General features: G+C 40.6%; 1 protein-coding gene across 4 annotated transcripts in view; it reads right to left on the reverse strand.

Annotated features, from left to right (window-relative positions):
* HSPA4L (heat shock 70kDa protein 4-like) overlaps positions 1-16,514 on the reverse strand; it is a 20,626-nt gene extending 4,112 nt beyond the window's left edge. The window contains exons 1-15 of one of the 4 annotated variants that reach the window (XM_010144634.1): positions 16,463-16,507; positions 15,497-15,637; positions 13,862-13,984; positions 12,429-12,528; positions 10,795-10,928; positions 9,704-9,948; positions 9,542-9,618; positions 7,686-7,837; positions 7,059-7,165; positions 6,548-6,681; positions 5,137-5,339; positions 3,985-4,023; positions 2,721-2,822; positions 2,063-2,200; positions 298-423 (exon numbers count right to left, since the gene is read on the reverse strand). In XM_010144634.1, the coding sequence (XP_010142936.1) occupies positions 298-423; positions 2,063-2,200; positions 2,721-2,822; positions 3,985-4,023; positions 5,137-5,339; positions 6,548-6,681; positions 7,059-7,165; positions 7,686-7,837; positions 9,542-9,618; positions 9,704-9,948; positions 10,795-10,928; positions 12,429-12,528; positions 13,862-13,984; positions 15,497-15,523 (1,707 nt within the window). In that variant the 5' untranslated portion in view covers positions 15,524-15,637; positions 16,463-16,507. Of the gene's footprint in view, positions 1-297; positions 424-2,062; positions 2,201-2,716; positions 2,823-3,984; positions 4,024-5,132; positions 5,340-6,547; positions 6,682-7,058; positions 7,166-7,685; positions 7,838-9,541; positions 9,619-9,703; positions 9,949-10,794; positions 10,929-12,428; positions 12,529-13,861; positions 13,985-15,496; positions 15,638-16,462 lie in introns of all 4 variants that reach the window. The other 3 variants (XM_010144632.1, XM_010144635.1, XM_010144636.1) reach the window with 3 other exon arrangements.
* Positions 16,515-17,423: the final 909 nt, after the last annotated feature.

A 17,423-nucleotide genomic window follows, 5' to 3' on the forward strand; every position in this document is an offset into this window, starting at 1 on the left:
TGAAATTAGACAATAAAACACTTTTCTGCCCATTTTCATTTTATTCCTACCACTCATGCCATTTTGGAGCCCATGGTGATCTGTCCTGCTTTCCCACCTCCTGCCATAGGGCTTTTTTCTCCCGCCTGCATGAGACACTTCCCAGACAATACAAAAATCTGCATGCTTGCACATCAAATGCCAGGTGAAAGTGTAGTTTGAACCTCACTTCTGTCAAGCCTTCACATAACCCACACTCAAAACTTAAAAATAGAAAGGAATTTTGTCCAACAGTTGGAATACAAAGGCAAGTCTTACTTCTTCAGTGATGAATTTCTCAAAGACTCCACACAGCTTGTCTCTGAAGTCGTACACATATTCTTCAACAGCATTCTTAGCATCATTTCTTTCTTTCTCAAGCTTGTCTTGCATCATCATTTTCCCCTAAGGTGGAAAAAAATTTATTTACAACTTGTCCTGGTTTGAGCTAAAACTTCCTTGTTTCAGGAAATGGACAAATAGAATTATTCCATGTAGTACAATAATTCCGCATTTAATTGGTTAAGGGGGTCAGGTGAACGTAATGTTACGTTGGGAGCCTTTAAAAGCAGCAGCTCAGGGGCGGATCTTTCTCCTGGGCTTCCTGGCAGCGTTACGGAGGGAAAGCTCCTGATACCCTGCTGGCAGACGTCCAGGCCTGACCAGGCCCGACTAAGCCCGGCTGGGGCCGACCCGGCGAACGACCAGCCCGAAATCTGAGGGCTTACACCCCCAGAGGACCTGAGGATCACAGACTGTGAACTATTACTGCCGTGAGTCTCGTCTGGAATCGGGTGAGATATCCAGACTCCTGGCTGTTCGTGCAGGGAGCTCTCCTGAGTTTTCTCCGCCTGAGAGCAGTGGGGTTTTCTCCCCTCCCTTTCTCGGTGTGAGAGGAATCCGACCAGGCCAGAGCGAAGCGAGGCCGCGCACTCCTACTGACCTTGAAAAGAACAGCTTGTTCAAATCTTTTCTTCTTCGTTTTTTCCCCTTTCTTTTTTCTGGGTTTGTGTACATATACATAATAGTCTATAGTGTGTACTTACGGTGTATTAAAAGTTTGTTTCAGTTTCCATAACGCAAAACCGAGGTGTGAATTTCTTCTTCCCCCTTAAAACTTCTTCTGTCTCCAGTGAGACAGAGGAGAATCGTTAAGGAATTCGAGGGGTTGTTTACCTCGGCCCTCGACCCTTAACACAACTAAAACCCTATCAAGTGTCAAGCGGGATGACTACTCTCTTGGACTGTCCCAGAGAACTCTGTATAAGCCTCGTAATTCACAATTACTGATTAAACTTTTGAGAAAGTCATCTTCACTGAAGGCAGAACTGGAATTGGGGCGGAAAAAAAAGATCATATTTAGAAGCTGTTTGGCAAGTGCTTCAACATAAACGGATCAGGTATTGATTACAATCTGACCACCACAGACAAGACTAAGAGTAAAGACAAGTTGTGACTCTGGGTTAAAAGTCAGTAGGAAACATTCTGCCCTAACAAAAATAATTTTACGTTTTATTCTTCAGACCAACCATTTTTTAGAGAAGAGCTTATGCAGGTGGGAACTTCACAAACATGGCACCTAGGAAACTCAGAAATGATCCTCTAAAAGACAAAGTTTTCTACATGTTGTAATAATTCCCCACTGATGTAGGACTTCAAGGGCAAAAACGCGCTACGACTAAGGACACAGCTTCTGTAAAGCACCAAAACACGTGCAAATGTTACTCCTGACTGGCCGGTATCAAGTCAGCCCACAACAATTAGCACTCCTGCTAACATCCTGAGCAGCCCTCGGCATTTCCTGCCTAAGAAAGGAAATGATACTTCAGGTAATGACAGGCTAATAGGTCAGAGATCTGGGTAGCTAGGACTAGTGAAACTGATTGATTTCACCAAAAACCCCAACCAAAACAAAACTCCTTACAACTAAGGGCAAGCATCCAAAGAATTCTAAGGTAGATAGTAAGATTATGGTTGAAAATACTCTCTGGATAATTATATAACACGTCACCAATTTGAGTGGTCATCTGTTTTTGCTCCTTACCTCGTTTTCTATGTAGCAATTGATGAGATCTTGTCCTAGTTGTCTATACAGGCTTGCCTGTATAGGTAGGTCAATGCTCTTAACTTTTGCTTTAGCCTTCGGCTGGGCTGGATGATCTTGCTTGTCTCCAGCAGTAGCCTATAAAGAGATTTATGCTATTAAGAAACTTTCAGTAGAAATGTTACTACATTCATGCTCAAAACAGAGACAAATGAAACTAGTAAAAGCCAGCTACAAATGAATCACATGTAAATGAAGCACCTCTTCACTCCTCTGCTATTCAGATTCACCACTACCTTAGTTTTGAACCAAACTGGTGGAATTCTTTAAAGGCAATGTGAAGAGCTGCTGTTTTTGAACTTGTTCAAAAACTAAAGGCTCCGCATCTTCTTCACGTTTCCGAAGTTCTCCTAGATTCCACCTTCACTATGAAACTGTGTTAAACGACAGAAACTTATTTCAAAGTCTTAACCACGTACTATGCTGAAAATTCAAGTGCTAAGGTAGGATTCCTAACTTAACCATTTCAGAATAGCTGTACTCCTCTACACACAGTCCCACATTTTGTTAACTAGCGAGATTAATGACTTTCACAATACTGGGCAGAAAAACTCTAAGGGAGCAACATTACATTTCCTTATCATTACTGAATACAAACTTTTGTTTCAGTTCCTGCGTTTTCAGTTTCCTCATCTGCTTGGTTCTGTTGTTCAGCTTGACTTTTCTGAATACCTTCATCTTGATCAACCTGCATTTTATCCTAGAAAAAGAGTTACATAACTGAATGCAAAGGTTTCCTGTATAATTTAAGACTGATGTCAATTACAGTAAATCACAGACAATATATGGACTTAAAAATCAATCTTAACGATTTCTGATTCACCACACTTAAACAGGCATTTTGATACCGTGCTTGTATTCATATCTTTCTCACATTAAATAAAAATTCTATTGTCTGTCCCACATGAAAGAATTAGATGATGTTACCGTCTGTCCCTATTACAGAATTACACTAAGCCTTGTGAATACTCCATTTTAAAATGGAAATACATACATGTAAAAATGAATGCAAAAAACATTCTAGAAACACAGCACCACCACAGGCAGCAACAACAGGTTCTCTATGGAACAGCCAGAACTTTGATCTCGTACCAATTTTTACCTAAACCTTAAAGTTTGTTGTAATCCAAAGAAGTAATTTAGCCATTGTAACTGGTACCCGCAGCTGTTTCACAGGACCACAAAAATTAGTGTCTGTAGTAGCCTCCTGGAGCACATGACCAACAGCCTTCCCTGCCACCCACAATTTAGAAAGTTTCATATTTTTCTGTAGCTCACCTATACCTTATTCTAAATTTATTAAAAAACATCACTAATCACTAGTCCTGATCACTTGGTTTAGTTTAAGCAATACAATTCTCTGTCATCAATGCAAAAAACCTTTTAATATCACAGTAATGGATAAGTCTAAAGCTTCCAAGGTTACTCCAATACTTGGGCATCCGGAGCATCGCTTATAATAGCTAGAGGCCAAGGTCTAAAAGGTCTGAGGTTACTTTACAAGATTTACATTACAAGGAATTAAGATTCTTGGATTCACAAACTACACGTGCATGTAAAACAACGTACTATTGGGTCTGCGACACACAAGAAAGTTATTTTTAGGATTTCATACTCTAGCACAGGAGTGTATGTTACAGTTCAGCTATGTTAATTGATTCAGCAACTTTTTAATGATGGAAGTTGAAAACAAGGCTCGTGTACCACATTTTACCAAATTTAAGTTTTGACACTTCGGAGTAGGAAAAAAAATGCTAATTTACTGTTCTTACTGTTCACACAGAAAAGGCAACAACTGGGAGGAACTGTTTTACCTACAGAAAAACTAGAGGGGTAAAACAATACATATATATACCACAAACCTCCTCCTCAGAGTCGAGGGTATCATCCTCAATTAACTGCTGACAAGCACCATTGTAAAACAGAAGATGTGTTAGATGAGTGCAAGTACTGCAGAGGAACAGCCTGAGGATGGAAGTGGTTACTGTAGTACCCGACAGGGTATACTCATCGTAGTAACCTCCACACAGAGGTCAGCTATTTCATCTGGTTTCCAGTGGTATAGAAACATCAGATGCAGAGCACCTGTCCACAAGGAACTGCATTATGTTTGGTATTTCAAGTACTTTCCATCAATGCATCATGTTTGGCATTGCCAATATGCTCGAATTCCTGGAAAGCAGTACAGTATTTAAGGAGCTGCTCATGTCCATTAAAGCCAACCGCGTAACCACTTCCTCCAATTCCTCTATGTTCAAATGAAGTACGAAAAGCTGCTAAGGACAGATTTTAGAACATAATGACAGGAAATGCATTCACCACTTCCTCTAAAAAAGCTGCTGAGTGTTTGCTTTCTGCCCAACCTTACTCCTGAAGAACCCCCCGCTCAGTATGCCTGGCAGTCTGTGAGACCCATCACCCGGCCGAGCACCCTGCTCTCGGGAAGACAGCTAGGGTTTGAGGCAGCAGCTTGCCCACTGCTTTATCCTCCTGTTCTCTATGCCACCATCTCTCTCCTCTGAGCCGTGACTGATCCAAAATCCCATGCTACAGAAGGGCACAAACAAAAAGAAAGGTTGCGGGAGGCCACTGCTGGAGTGCCCCTCCCAGCTGCAAAGTGCTCTCTAGCACCCAGTCCTCAGCACTACAGCGTCCAGCGTAACAGCTGCACCTCACTCCTCTCAGTGATCTGTATCAGTACGCAGTGCACTATCAGGAAAGTTGATCCTCCCAGCACTACAATGGGAGAACATAATTTTGTTAGAGAGATGGTGAAGAACAATGAAAAAATGACTTTTTTCTTTACAATCTGGTTTTACATTATTTATGCTTTCTTAGTGTCACATGTCACCTGTACTTTAGTAATAAACATGAAGAAATGTGTTACATAACTGAAGAAATAATTCAAGGGTGGAGACGTAGTGCTCATCAAAAGCTACACACTAAGATATAATCTCTAATTACTGGCTCTCATCGGAATTACAAGGAGTGCGGATTTTTACAAGTTTACATACCGGCTCATCATCTCTGCCTTGGTTTTTACTTGATGATTCGGTGTCCATTGGTGTATCGTTGTGATCCCCCTCTGTGTTCTGCTTCTCTATTATAGAAGCATTAGCCACACTGAAAAGGCCGTGAATGTTGACCTGCACTTTAACCTTCACTTTGGAATTGTCGCCATCATGTTGGGGACCAACATTTTGGATAGTGAAACGCCCTTGAAAAAACAAAGATGGTTTCAATAATTGTTCCAAAAAACAGTGCAAAAGGGAAAAAAGTAATAAAGTACATTTCTTGAAGAGTGTTAATTTAAAGAGCAACTTCATCTAACTTAAACTATTTGGGAAATTCCTGTAGTTGTCAATTCTACAATGTAAGCCACAGCTAGATAAACTAAAACCTGGTTCCCCAATTATTATTAATTATGAGTTAACTGATGATTTTGCTTTATCTGCATTCCATTAAAACTTCAAAATGCTGCTTTATTTGGTGTTCTACTCTCTGCTGCCTTCTTAACCATGACACTAGAAATATTACTCTGATTCTTCTCAAATGGTTTCTTTCATCCATGTAACTCAAACTTCGCAATGACAAATAAAATGTTAACAAAGGTAAGAGATCCTGTTTGAACTTGGTAAGATGGATGCAGTACACATTCTGGAGAATGAACAGTGTTTATCAAGGAAGCAGGCAGGCTGATACTTTATTCTGCAATTTGCTGGAAATCTGAGTGTTAACTGATGCAGACTCTGACCACATAAAGGAGAATGTTTTTTCCTGAAGATGACAGGCTTCTTACATAGACAACTAAACAGGCAGCACAAAGTTTATAGCCAATTCATAAATCGGTAAATACATCTGTGAATTAGTTTAAAGATCCAGAGGAGTTTATTAATAACTAAACGTAAGGTAGTATTAGCTACCAGGACACTTACTCATACCATCTGATAACTTTAGACTCCACTATTGATGCTGAAGTTCAGGAAACGCTTATCTTGTACGTTCTCAGATTAACAGGGAGAGATACCTGTCTAGAGCTAACAGCTCCTCTGACCCAATTTCTTTGAAAAAATCCAGGCTGGCAGGCACATAAGATCCCTACCCATTCTACAGAGGTTCAAAGAACCAGACAACAGAGCACTAAACTCTTTACGCCTTTTTTTTTTTTTTTTTTAAACATTCAGAAACAGTGAACACACTGTTTAGAATAGAAGAATGTAACACACTGTTTAGAATGAAGAAAGTAACCTTAACAACTGCCAGAAGATGTCAGTACTGTTTGACCTCTGCATCTAAACCAAGGAGACTGTGCTGAGCCTTTCTCAAGAACCTAGACTTTTCTATAGTGTAGGCACTGTGGAAGTAACATGTCTTTAAAACCACTCTTCCCAGTATGGTATGAGGTTTTCACTCACATTGCCTTACCTATTCTGGAATCAGAATAAGGCACTTCACGAGGATGGGTGTAGAAAGCTTCCAGGTCAAAAGGCTCTTTCTTGTGAAAAGTAATTACTTTTGAGAATGGAGCAGCGTGGTTCTTACTGAAGACTTCGCACTCCCTAAAGCAGTGAAATATTAAATGAGGTTAAACCACCAGGCACACCATAACAGATGGTCAAAATCAAGGTACGTTAACAATCAGCAGCCCGGCTAACCAAGCAGCTAAATAATTTAGTTTAAGTCAGTTTACAAGAGTGGCAGGCCTGTATAGCCTATGCATTCTATAGGACACTTCTTAAAAATCAAGCAACTTCACACCTACGCTTTTAAATTATTTCCGATTATTGCTTAGTAACTGGAAATCAAGAGGTAAAATGCAAAAAAAGACAAAACCGTTGTAGCAGATGACAGCTTCCAAGTCCAAAGCGTGGTCTTTCCCATGGTTCAACATTCTTTATACACACAAACACTTTTTATTAGGCACCATACAACTTACCCCGTTCCCTCCTCGTAAGATGATTTCCATCTTAGCGTTACAGAATAAGGAACAACGTCTGTGATGGAAAATTCACGCACTTTAAAAGCTGGGGAAAGAATTGCACACTAGAAAACAAAGACCAAGATTTTATTATATCCATGTAGTCAGTCAAATAAATCACAAGTACAATTAATACCTAAGGGCAAAATGGCAACAATTCAAATAGGTGACATGGAGATCCTGCTCATCACAGAATTAACAGAAACCTCCTATGCTTTGTAGGAAGTTTATTGAGCTACAAGACTAAAGTAAAGTAAAGTAACAGTAAGAGATGCCACTTCCCCAGTGACAGTCAGTAAAGATACCCAGGCAAAGCTTCCAAATGATGACACAGAAGTAGAACAGTGCAATTTGGGTCATCAACTTTAACGGGCCTCTAACAAGACCATCCTAACACAACGCAGCAGCAAATGAACTGATCTAATACAATCGTTTCTGACATGGTCACTGTCACCAGCTGTTGAAAAAACAAGACTCTACATCTTAGTTCAGCTATCGTACTTTTTGCTTTTAGTTAGTTAGTTGTATTTCATTAGTACACGATGTTAAAGAAGCAATACTGAGGTTTAAGTTTAGTAACTATACCTGCAAGGCACAGCCTCTTGCAACAGCTTCATCAGCATTTAGCGTGGTGCTTATCTCTTTACAGAAAAAGTTAGAGATCTGCTCCTTCACTGCTGGAATTCTAGTAGCCCCACCTACTATTTCTATACTGTAGATATCTTCACGCTGAAGTTCTAGAAAAGAGAGTGCATGGCCTTAAGTTATAATCAAGACATCAAAAAGCTGTCTTTGGACAAACAAACAGAAGATAAAGAGACTGTGACAAGCACTGAGTATGTTCAACAGCCGCTGACAAGACCTTTAAAATCTGATTTGTCACGATGTGTCCTATTCAAACTCTTTGATCCTCCTGAGGCCTACGAAGTTTTCAGGTTGCATAATCCCGGAAAACGCAGAGGCCAAGGACAATGAGGACAGCTGTTCTTTAAAATGCATTGTCCATGTGCGTCCCCTTTCTGGCGTGCACAAACTCAAGAGGGTGAAAGCCCGTTTTCTTTGGCAGCCCTGCACTAATGGACAATACCTCAGTCCTTCCCAAACAGAACCAAAGTGAAACACAAACATACCTCATCTGATGTCTGGTTTAATTTTGGTTGCCAATAAAGAAAAGCAACTAAACTTAGAATAAAAATATGTAAACTATAAACTTAACTAAAAATATATAATAAATATCAGACTGTGCTTTCAGGATTAACTTTTTAATTCTGAATTCAAGATTTGCGTATGACGTGATCTCAAACAACTGTCAGTCTTTGAATGGCTCTGCCCAGCAGTTATTCAGGTTTTTACTTCCTGCATTAGCTATCTAGCCAAGTCACAAGATAAGCAGAATTCTTCCTTTTCTTTTAGCTGAAGATGCTGGAACCACAGAATCACTGAATGTTAGGGGTTAGAAGGGATGATGTGGTGATCATCTAGTCCAATCCCCCTGCTGAAGCAAGTTCTTCCAGAGCAGGCTGCACAGGTTGGCATCCGGGTGGGTTTTGAGTATCTCCAGACAAGGAGACTCCACAACCCCTCTGGGCAGCCTGTTCCAGGGCTCTGCCACCTTCAGAGTATAGTTTTTCCTTATGTTCAGACGGAACTCCTGTTTTTGTGTCCACTGCCCCTTGTCCTGTCACTGGACACCACTGGAAAGAATCTGGCCCCATCCTCTTGAAATCTGCCTTTTAGATACTAGTAAGCACCGACGAGGTCCCCTCTCAAGTCTTCTCTTCTCCAGGCTAAACAGACCCAGATCTCTCAGCTTATCCTCACAAGAGAGGTGGCTCCAGTTCCCTCATCTTTGTAGCCCCCACCTGGAGGACAATTAGGGGTAAAGCTTCTTCCCGTGAAGGGGTATTAGGGGTAAAAGCCTTTTCCTGTGAAGTCTAATTTTCTCCTATACACTACATTAGACAAAAAAAATTAATAATGAAAAAAGTTATTTGCACATGCTTCAGATAACGTATTTCAAGAATATACTGCCAAATTCTCAGGTCAGTGAGGACACGTATGTATCACATATGGAACAGGCTGGCAACAGACCACTGCAGTAAAGAACAATAGTTTTTTCCCATCGTGGTTTTGGTTTGGTCGTTTTGTGGTTTTGCATATAACAATCTTCCAGAGCGCCAACCTCTTCCATTACGCAGGGTGAATGAGGGTCAATAACCAAGGCTGCAGAGCGGGATGTGCACTAAATGAGGCGGGACTGGGATCATGCATACATGACAAGCATATGGATGGAACTTACATTGAACTTTTCAGTACTTAGCTTTGCAATTCTAATAAATACAAAAATATATTAAAGAGATAATCATTAAAGAGATCTAGGATAACTGGATTACTAGTTACTTTATTGAACCAAAGTAATGCCTCAATTAACTCCTACTTACTGGCTTGATCCATGGCCGCTCTCAGAGGAGGCTCCACTCTGGACAGAAGGGCAGCGCACAACTGCTCAAACTGAGCTCTGCAGAAGAGGTCAAGCGTTTCAGATTACAAGAAGCTTAAGAGACCAGCCCTCCCTGCACTTCAGAGGAAATAACACACGGTACCTGTTCATCTTACTGGAGACATCAAGGTCATTCATGAAGCACTCAATATTGAGTGGAAGGTCAGAAGCATTTGCACTCATAAGCTTTTTTAGTTTCTCACATTCCTGATACAACCGTAGCAGCGCTCGGGGATTCTCTTTTACATTCAGTTTGTATTTTGTCCTAAACTCTTCAGAGAAGTAGTCCACCAAAGCCTCATCAAAATTCCTGCCACCTAAGAAAGGGTCAAAGGTGGTAGCCAAGACCTGCACAGAGGCAAAAGGACAAAGATTAAAAGTTACTAGACAATGTTTGTTTAGATGGAGGGGTATAGTTGCTAGATGTAACAACTTCAAAATATCACTCCTTGATTATTTAGTTTCTGCCCTTGCCAAATAAAATACTATTGCGTCCACTGTGGTATTTTCTACCGTGCTGCAGCCCCTAATCCATTTACCAGCTCACCAAAGAAAAGGCAGACCAGGACAGCTACTCTGTCGTGCTATTACTAGTCCTGTGTCATATATTCAAAACAGAAAAACTCGCCATCATCTTCCACGTAACTTCAGGTCACTGTGTTTTGCTACCAAAGACAAGTTTACAACAACTTCCAGCCATCAAACAAAATCTGATGGCTGCAGCTCACAGACAAAATCTCCAAACCAGGAAGTGAGGACTGTATGGTTTTATTTCACATCCTACTGAGTTAGATTTTTGAACCATCACGGACAGCAGGAAAAAAAAAAACAAACCCAAACAAAAACATCATCATAGAGCAATTCAGGGATTTCAGCCATTTCCCATAAGCCAGTCAGCTGCACAGTTACAGTGCTTATGAGACCACTGGAAATGCAAACGGTTCAGGGGTACAACACTGCACGAACTGTGCCGCATGCTTCATTGTCAAGCACTTGTCAGAACACACTTTGGGATACTCCATTTCTGCATTTTATAAAATGGATTTGCTGAAGTGGCAAAAACCCCAAAGTTTTTGTATGCAGCCTTTACAGACATTTATTTTCTTGTATCTTTCCACAGAACAGTAGTTGTGAGCACCGCTCAATTAAATACTTCAGGAATATAGGGTTCTACTGAACAATTTAGGAGATTACCTTCAGTTTTCCCTTGTTAAAAGCACAGATTGAAACCTGATAGGCAGAATGCCCCATGTCTACAAAGACCACATTTCTTGGCTTCTCTTCCAAGGCTGGCAGATCTTGCTTGTATATTCCATAGGCCAGTGCAACTGAAAAAACACCAACCCACAGCAGTTAAAGGGAAGCTGCATACAACTGTCAACATGCATTAAAAGCACTAAAGCCACCACTTGGTTTACTTTTTCTGAACATCTCCTTACTCTGTTCAAATAGAACATGAGGGTCAAGACCATTAGACCATTATGAGTTGTCATGTTCTTTATCTACATTTCTTTCAGTTTTACTGGTAAATTACCTCACTACAATTCACGTAGTTGACATTTAAGTGTTTTCCATTACCTGACATCTCTTTCCAAGCACAACTGCATGCTGTGTGCCTTCAAAGCACTAACTTACAGTCAGCAGCATATGCACCATCATAAATTAAAAATTTAAGATCCAGGATTTATCTGATTGGTGTCATTCCCACACCTCTCCTTTGAAAGGCCTTCCTTTCAGTTTTTAGCTCAGTTTTGCAAAATTCAAGCACGCTCTAGAGATAAAAAATGTTTTAGAAGACTAGTTTATATGAATCTAATATTTCAGGACCAGTGCTCACTAGTAAAGTGGCTGAGACTTTCTAAAAGCAAACAGAATTTAAATCAAGAGAAATAATAATTTAAATGGCTCCAACTTCAGTTCCCATGAAGTGCAACGTATTTCTACACTCTTCCCTAGAGTTCACCAAAACCAGGAGGGCAGTAAACAAATTACTTTACAGCTATGAACAGCAGTTATGCCAATGCTCCAGCTGATGGGATTGCCTCAGGTTTAAACTGTCATTATCCCACAGACTTCTGCTTGATTTGATTTGGCTATTTTGAGAAGTCATACAATGCCAGTTGTTTCTAAATGTGATCAGTAAGTCTGCTTTCAGAAAAAGCTCCAAGAAGACTCAGTTTGTGTAGAAGCAGCTTTTAAAGCATACATACTAAGCAGTTAAAAATGAAAAAATCTTTGGATTAGACACTTTAAAATTTCCCTTCAATGCATCTGACTTCAAAATAACTATTAGTTTATGATAAAAAAAGTATTTCTCTAATACTTCCACGAGATTTATTATTACTCCAGCACACAAATCTTCCAGGAAGCCAGAAAGAAAATTAGAAGACCCCACAACACACCTATGTCAAGTAGCGTATTTGCTGTCATCTTTCAGACAGATGCAGGTTACATCTGATAATACCACACTATACTATCATTTAATACAACAACTGAGAACTTAGGTCAGGTGCACACTCAAGCTGGAGCATGAAGAGATGCTGAAGCTGGCTCAGGCCTTCCTGATACAGCTGCTGCAGCTCCATGGTACAGCAGAGAGGTAAGCACAGACCTCTGCTTGCCTTCAGAAGCAGAGCTTCCATCACGTCTTCTAAGCGCTGAACCACCCCACCAAAACAGCTGCTGTGTTTCCAGTTCCCAAGCTGGACTGGGCAGTTCTAGCCTGGACAGCTTTTTCCCAAGTTCCTGATTGTGTAACAGGAGTACGTCATCACCCTCACAGACTCAGTAGGCTGACTGGTTATAAATAAGTAATTGCTGCCCTTTACCTGCTGTAGTTTCATTCATCAGCTTCAGACAGTTTAATCCTGCAATCTGTGCAGCTGCCATTACAGACCTTCTCTCAGCATCAGTGAAAAAACTGGGTACCTGTTTCCAACAATAATGACACAGGATTAGGAATATGGACTTTTTAATTTAAAGAAGTCAAACTTACCCATTAAGCAACCCGCTAAGTTTCAATTCCACAATAAACTGTTACAAACTAACCTCAGATTAATAAGACCCTCTGAATAAAACATCTAGGTAATTCATTTTAATTAAATTTAATGCATATTTTAATTAAAATGTCAAAATATGACAAAAATCAAGTCATAGAGTTGTTTTAAACACGGTAGATTTAAACACCAAAAACCCCCAGATTCTTCGTGTTACAAGTGAACCTGTATCTGTTCTTCTGCTAACACCTGCATGTACCACATGCACCAGCTTACAGCGCACAACCGTGTTCAGTTCCACCAACAGGCAAAGCACAACCAAGGCCCATTTCGAAACTGGCTGAAATCACTTGGCGTATCTTCAAGTTCAGTCAGACTTCAGACAGAGAACTACCTTCATAGTGTATTTCCTTAGCTACTGTTGTGGCATATGACCAAGGATCCTTGTCTGTGTGGGAGGTACTCTCTGCCAAGTGCCTTTGTATAACCGTAAGGAAACAGGAAAAAAGATCAAAGCCGATTTCTGACAGCTGAAGTATCCAGCTTTCCCGTTTCCACGCCTCCGTCTAACAGGAATGGGGTAACCGCAGTACTTCATGCTCAGACTTCTCACCAGAGCAAGAGCAGAAGTGAAGCAGTAAACAAAGAGCGTGAAAAGCATTCGCATCAGGAACAAAACCTTGTCTTCAAGCTTCCCCCGCTACTCCCCTGCTGTGGGTGAGGACACTAGCTAAAGAAATGCAACACAAGTAAACCAACCCAATAAAAAAGACCTTTTCAAACAAATGCACGTAGTTTGGGCTTCTCAAATTGCCAGTATGACCCTCAGTTATGGAGCTCAGGCAACTCTCAACTACACTAGAACCCGACAGTGTTCAACGGTGTAACGACAAAGAAATTTAACAGGAATTCGGGACGGTTCTTTGGAGCTGAGGAAGACACGCTCAGACACAGGACGGTTCCCATCTGGAACAGGAACTACAGTAGTCAGGATACCGTATGGAGCACTTGGGAGCTCGCCAGTCTGGATCAGCTGAAGTACTATGGTCTTTTTTCTGAAAACACGTTCTTGATTTAACAATTTTTCCACCTTCTTACACATGATTACAAAAGTATTCTCATTTGGAAAAACCTATAGTAAAGGCCCATTTTGGGGGGATGCGATTTCTATCCACTACTTGTATCTCTTACCATTGCCCCCGGCATAAACAGCACTAGCTTACACAAAGCTATCTACAGAAAGAATTGCAATAAACACAACTTACCGAAATCACGCAGTCTGCCACTGGCTTCTTCAAAGCACTTTCTGAAGTCTCTTTAAGTTTGGCCAGTAGCATCCCTGTGATCTGTTCAATTGCGAACTGTCTCTCTTCGTCTAGGTATCTCACCTGAAATAGAGAATTGCGATTCTGTAATCGCTCACCTCAACTCTTCTCTAAGATGTGTGGTTTGAACGTTTTTTTGTGGACGCAAGTAACTCTGCACATCAATTGATGCTATGAGTTTGTGCTACCTAAAACAAAATCAAAATTATGAGCTCGAAATTGTTTCATTTTTAACACCTGAGTTATCTTGAGGGGCTCATCACAATGCTACAGTGGTTTTGTTGTTTTGTTATGATTTGGAGGGTTTGTTTCTGTTTTGTTGGGTTTTATTAAAAAAAAACAAAAAGAAAATCCGTAACACACATAGAATCACATTTGTCCTAACATGAGCTAAACCGAAGAGTTTTGGAGTAAACCCAAGAGGTATTTGTTGCTTCCTGCAAGGGTCACTCAAGGACAAGGGGGAGGGAAGGGGCACACCCCGTCACTCTAACAGTCCTGCCCTGCTCTGGAAACACATCTGAATCTTCAGCCTTTGTGTGAGGTTCTGTGTCCTGAATTCTGACAGGCTGCTGTCTCTCTAGCAATCCCAAACTCTCCTGTGCAGGGAAAGCCAGACAGGAGAGCAGCAGCGCTATGTCCACTGGCACACTAACGTAGGACATTAGCGAGTTTTGCAGAGCAAAATGAACTGTGTGGTACAGAGCCCTGCCAGAAAGCAACTCAAAGGGCACTAAATGGAGACGATGGGGAGATTTGATTCAGAAGCATACTCCTGATCAAAATTAAAATGCTAGAAGACAGACACAGACTGAAGCCAGAAAGCCTGAATTTTGAGAAAAAGCAGTTGCCAGCCATTCAGTCTGGAAGCAAATTAAAAATCCCTTGTTCAGATTACATCTTCAGAGCATTTTCTCACTTTCCTGAAGCTCAGTCTCCGCACACCTGTAAGACCCAAGCTCAAGTAAGACTAATAATCACAGACTGTAATTATACATATTTGAAGGTAAATCTAGTAAGGTGAGGTGAAAAGCTACTCATGTGACTACAGAAGGTGAATACAATCGATGAGAAACCTCAACAGACACCGTGAAGAAAGCACAGTACTCGAGCAGATGTTATTGCAGGGAATAAAACGTTTCTCATCTCTTGGGAACAGCACATTTATTACACAGTCAATTTTACTGAAGATGAATACAACAAATGTAACCCTTAAGGGGTGAGAGCTACCAACATTTCATAACATATCTGTACAGAGGACAACGCAATACCTTTTTTGCACTACTTTATTACTCAAAGACACGAGTACGTAACACAGAGCAAGTAGTCTAGATCTTCCTGAACATGTGAAGAAGTGAATGAAGCAGAAATGAGAAACACAGCAGAACTACCCTAAGGCAAGCTCTGTGAAAAATAAAAGGGTTGTTACTGTATGGGTTTCTTTCTAAAATGAGTAAGAATATATTTACAGTTTTCTTAAGGAAAATAAGTCAATTTAAGTAGGAAGTTAAGTGACAAAGATCCCTAGTGCTCATCTCCACCACTAAAGATACTGTACACAAAGCTCTAACTCACCTTTACTCCTACGGAGCCGTTCGGCATCTTCTGAAGTTCATAGGGAAGTTTGGTCCTTTCATCTTGTATGTAAGGATCTTCAAATGCTCTTCCATGCAGTTTTTTGAAACCATGTAATGTATTTTTGACATTTGTGACAATCTGTGGAAAAGATATTTAGTTTTAATTACGCATGACATGCAGATTATAGAAGACCATCCAGAAAGGAACTCTCGTGATGTTGGGCTTAACGGACATGCTGAAGACCCATGTCAAGCTCCACACATTAAGTGGAAAGCAAAGGGTGGGGGGAGACAAAGAACTCTCTTTTTTTTAATCTCTGGCCTCTATTAACGGATTTCACTTCCTTTAAAGTTCTCCTCTAAGTCAGATCCCATCTGCACATAAAGCCTCCTCACACCTATTCTCTCATTATTGTTTTGACCTTTAAGGACAGACGTTTAAATAAAGAAAGGGCCATAACAAATCACAACAAAGGCATTATTTAAGCTGTCAAGAGAAATTACTCGTAGGTAATCTCCTCCAAGATAAACTAGGCTAGTTTACTAGTCTGCATCGCAAACTTCACAGTTGGTAAGAGTACTGACAGGACACCACCTCACCAGCATCGTTCAGAGCTTGACCACAGAAAAAAAGTGTAAAGTTTCTCAGAATGAAGTGACACAACCTCTGCATGTATGTCATGAGTAAGCAAGAAGTAAAAAAAGTTTCACTGGGGAAGGAATAAGGTTTTCTGTTTCTTCCCATTTTTTACTCTGAATAACAAATCAATGCAGAAATAATTTTCAATTTTAGTACAGAGAACATGCTGTTGAAGCAGTAACTATTACTGTGAAATGTACTCTTAATGTAGAAAATCTGCTTTTAAACAAACAAACAAAAAAGAAAGTTATTCATTACTTTTCTTCCCACAATTCAACACGAGACAAGTGAGGCTAAGTAATGCAAGAGTTTTGATCTATTTACCTGGCTCTTTGCCGCATTCCCAATGGCCCTCGTCTTGGATCCTAAAGATATACATGCTCTAAGCAAAAACAGAAAAAAAGCAGATCAGATTTACAAGAAAACATCATAAAGTATTTCCATGGTACTTTAAAGGACCCACAAAAATTAAAGCAGCAGAACACAGATGTGGTATTTAAGAGCATTACTCCATGAAGCACCAGAACTTGCAGTACAATTCTAGTTATTTTGCTCTTTCCAAAATTAGTTTAGAAACTGCACGCAACCACAACTGTTTTCATTATAATGGCATTTAAGGAATTCTTTAAAAGCTTACGTGTTCTCCAGATCTTATCGTGACAGTAAGGAATGAATACTTACTTCTGGATCACAGCCTATAACCAAAGAAACCTATGGCATTTTCTTTAAAAACCTGAACTTGAACAGTCAGGTTTTCTTGACCCACCAACGCTGAAGTCTCATAACACCACATTCACACTGCGGAAGAGCCATTAGCAACAAAAATCGTAAGACAACAATAAATCAACTTAAACATCTAAGCCCAGAGTAGCTGAACAAGCCAGTTCCACAGACTGTTGGGCACTTCCAGTGACTAAGGACTACCAGACACACACTCCCAAAACCGGCAGACGCCTGGGTAGAGCTCCAAGCCACCAAGAGCGTAGGAAGCTCTGGAGCAGTTCATGGCCCCTTGCTGCTTCTCCGGTTAGCACTGAGCACCCCTCGGCTTTGCCTAGCAAACGCTGCCCCAGTCCCCAGCCACCGTCTGCCCACCTCTCTACTGAAACTTTTTTGGAAGTTACTCTCGCTACACCTATGCTTTTCAGATCAAGATTTGAAAGAGAACTCTCCCCCCAAAAGGGAGCTGGAGCTGATCTAGCTAAAACCATTCAGAAAACACCCGTAACACATACAACCCAGATTTCATACAGCTCAAATTTAATTGTTTAATGAACACACGAAG

Source organism: Buceros rhinoceros, unplaced genomic scaffold, assembly GCF_000710305.1.
Source record: "Buceros rhinoceros silvestris isolate BGI_N320 unplaced genomic scaffold, ASM71030v1 scaffold18741, whole genome shotgun sequence".
In the NCBI taxonomy this organism is placed as follows: Eukaryota; Metazoa; Chordata; class Aves; order Bucerotiformes; family Bucerotidae; genus Buceros; species Buceros rhinoceros.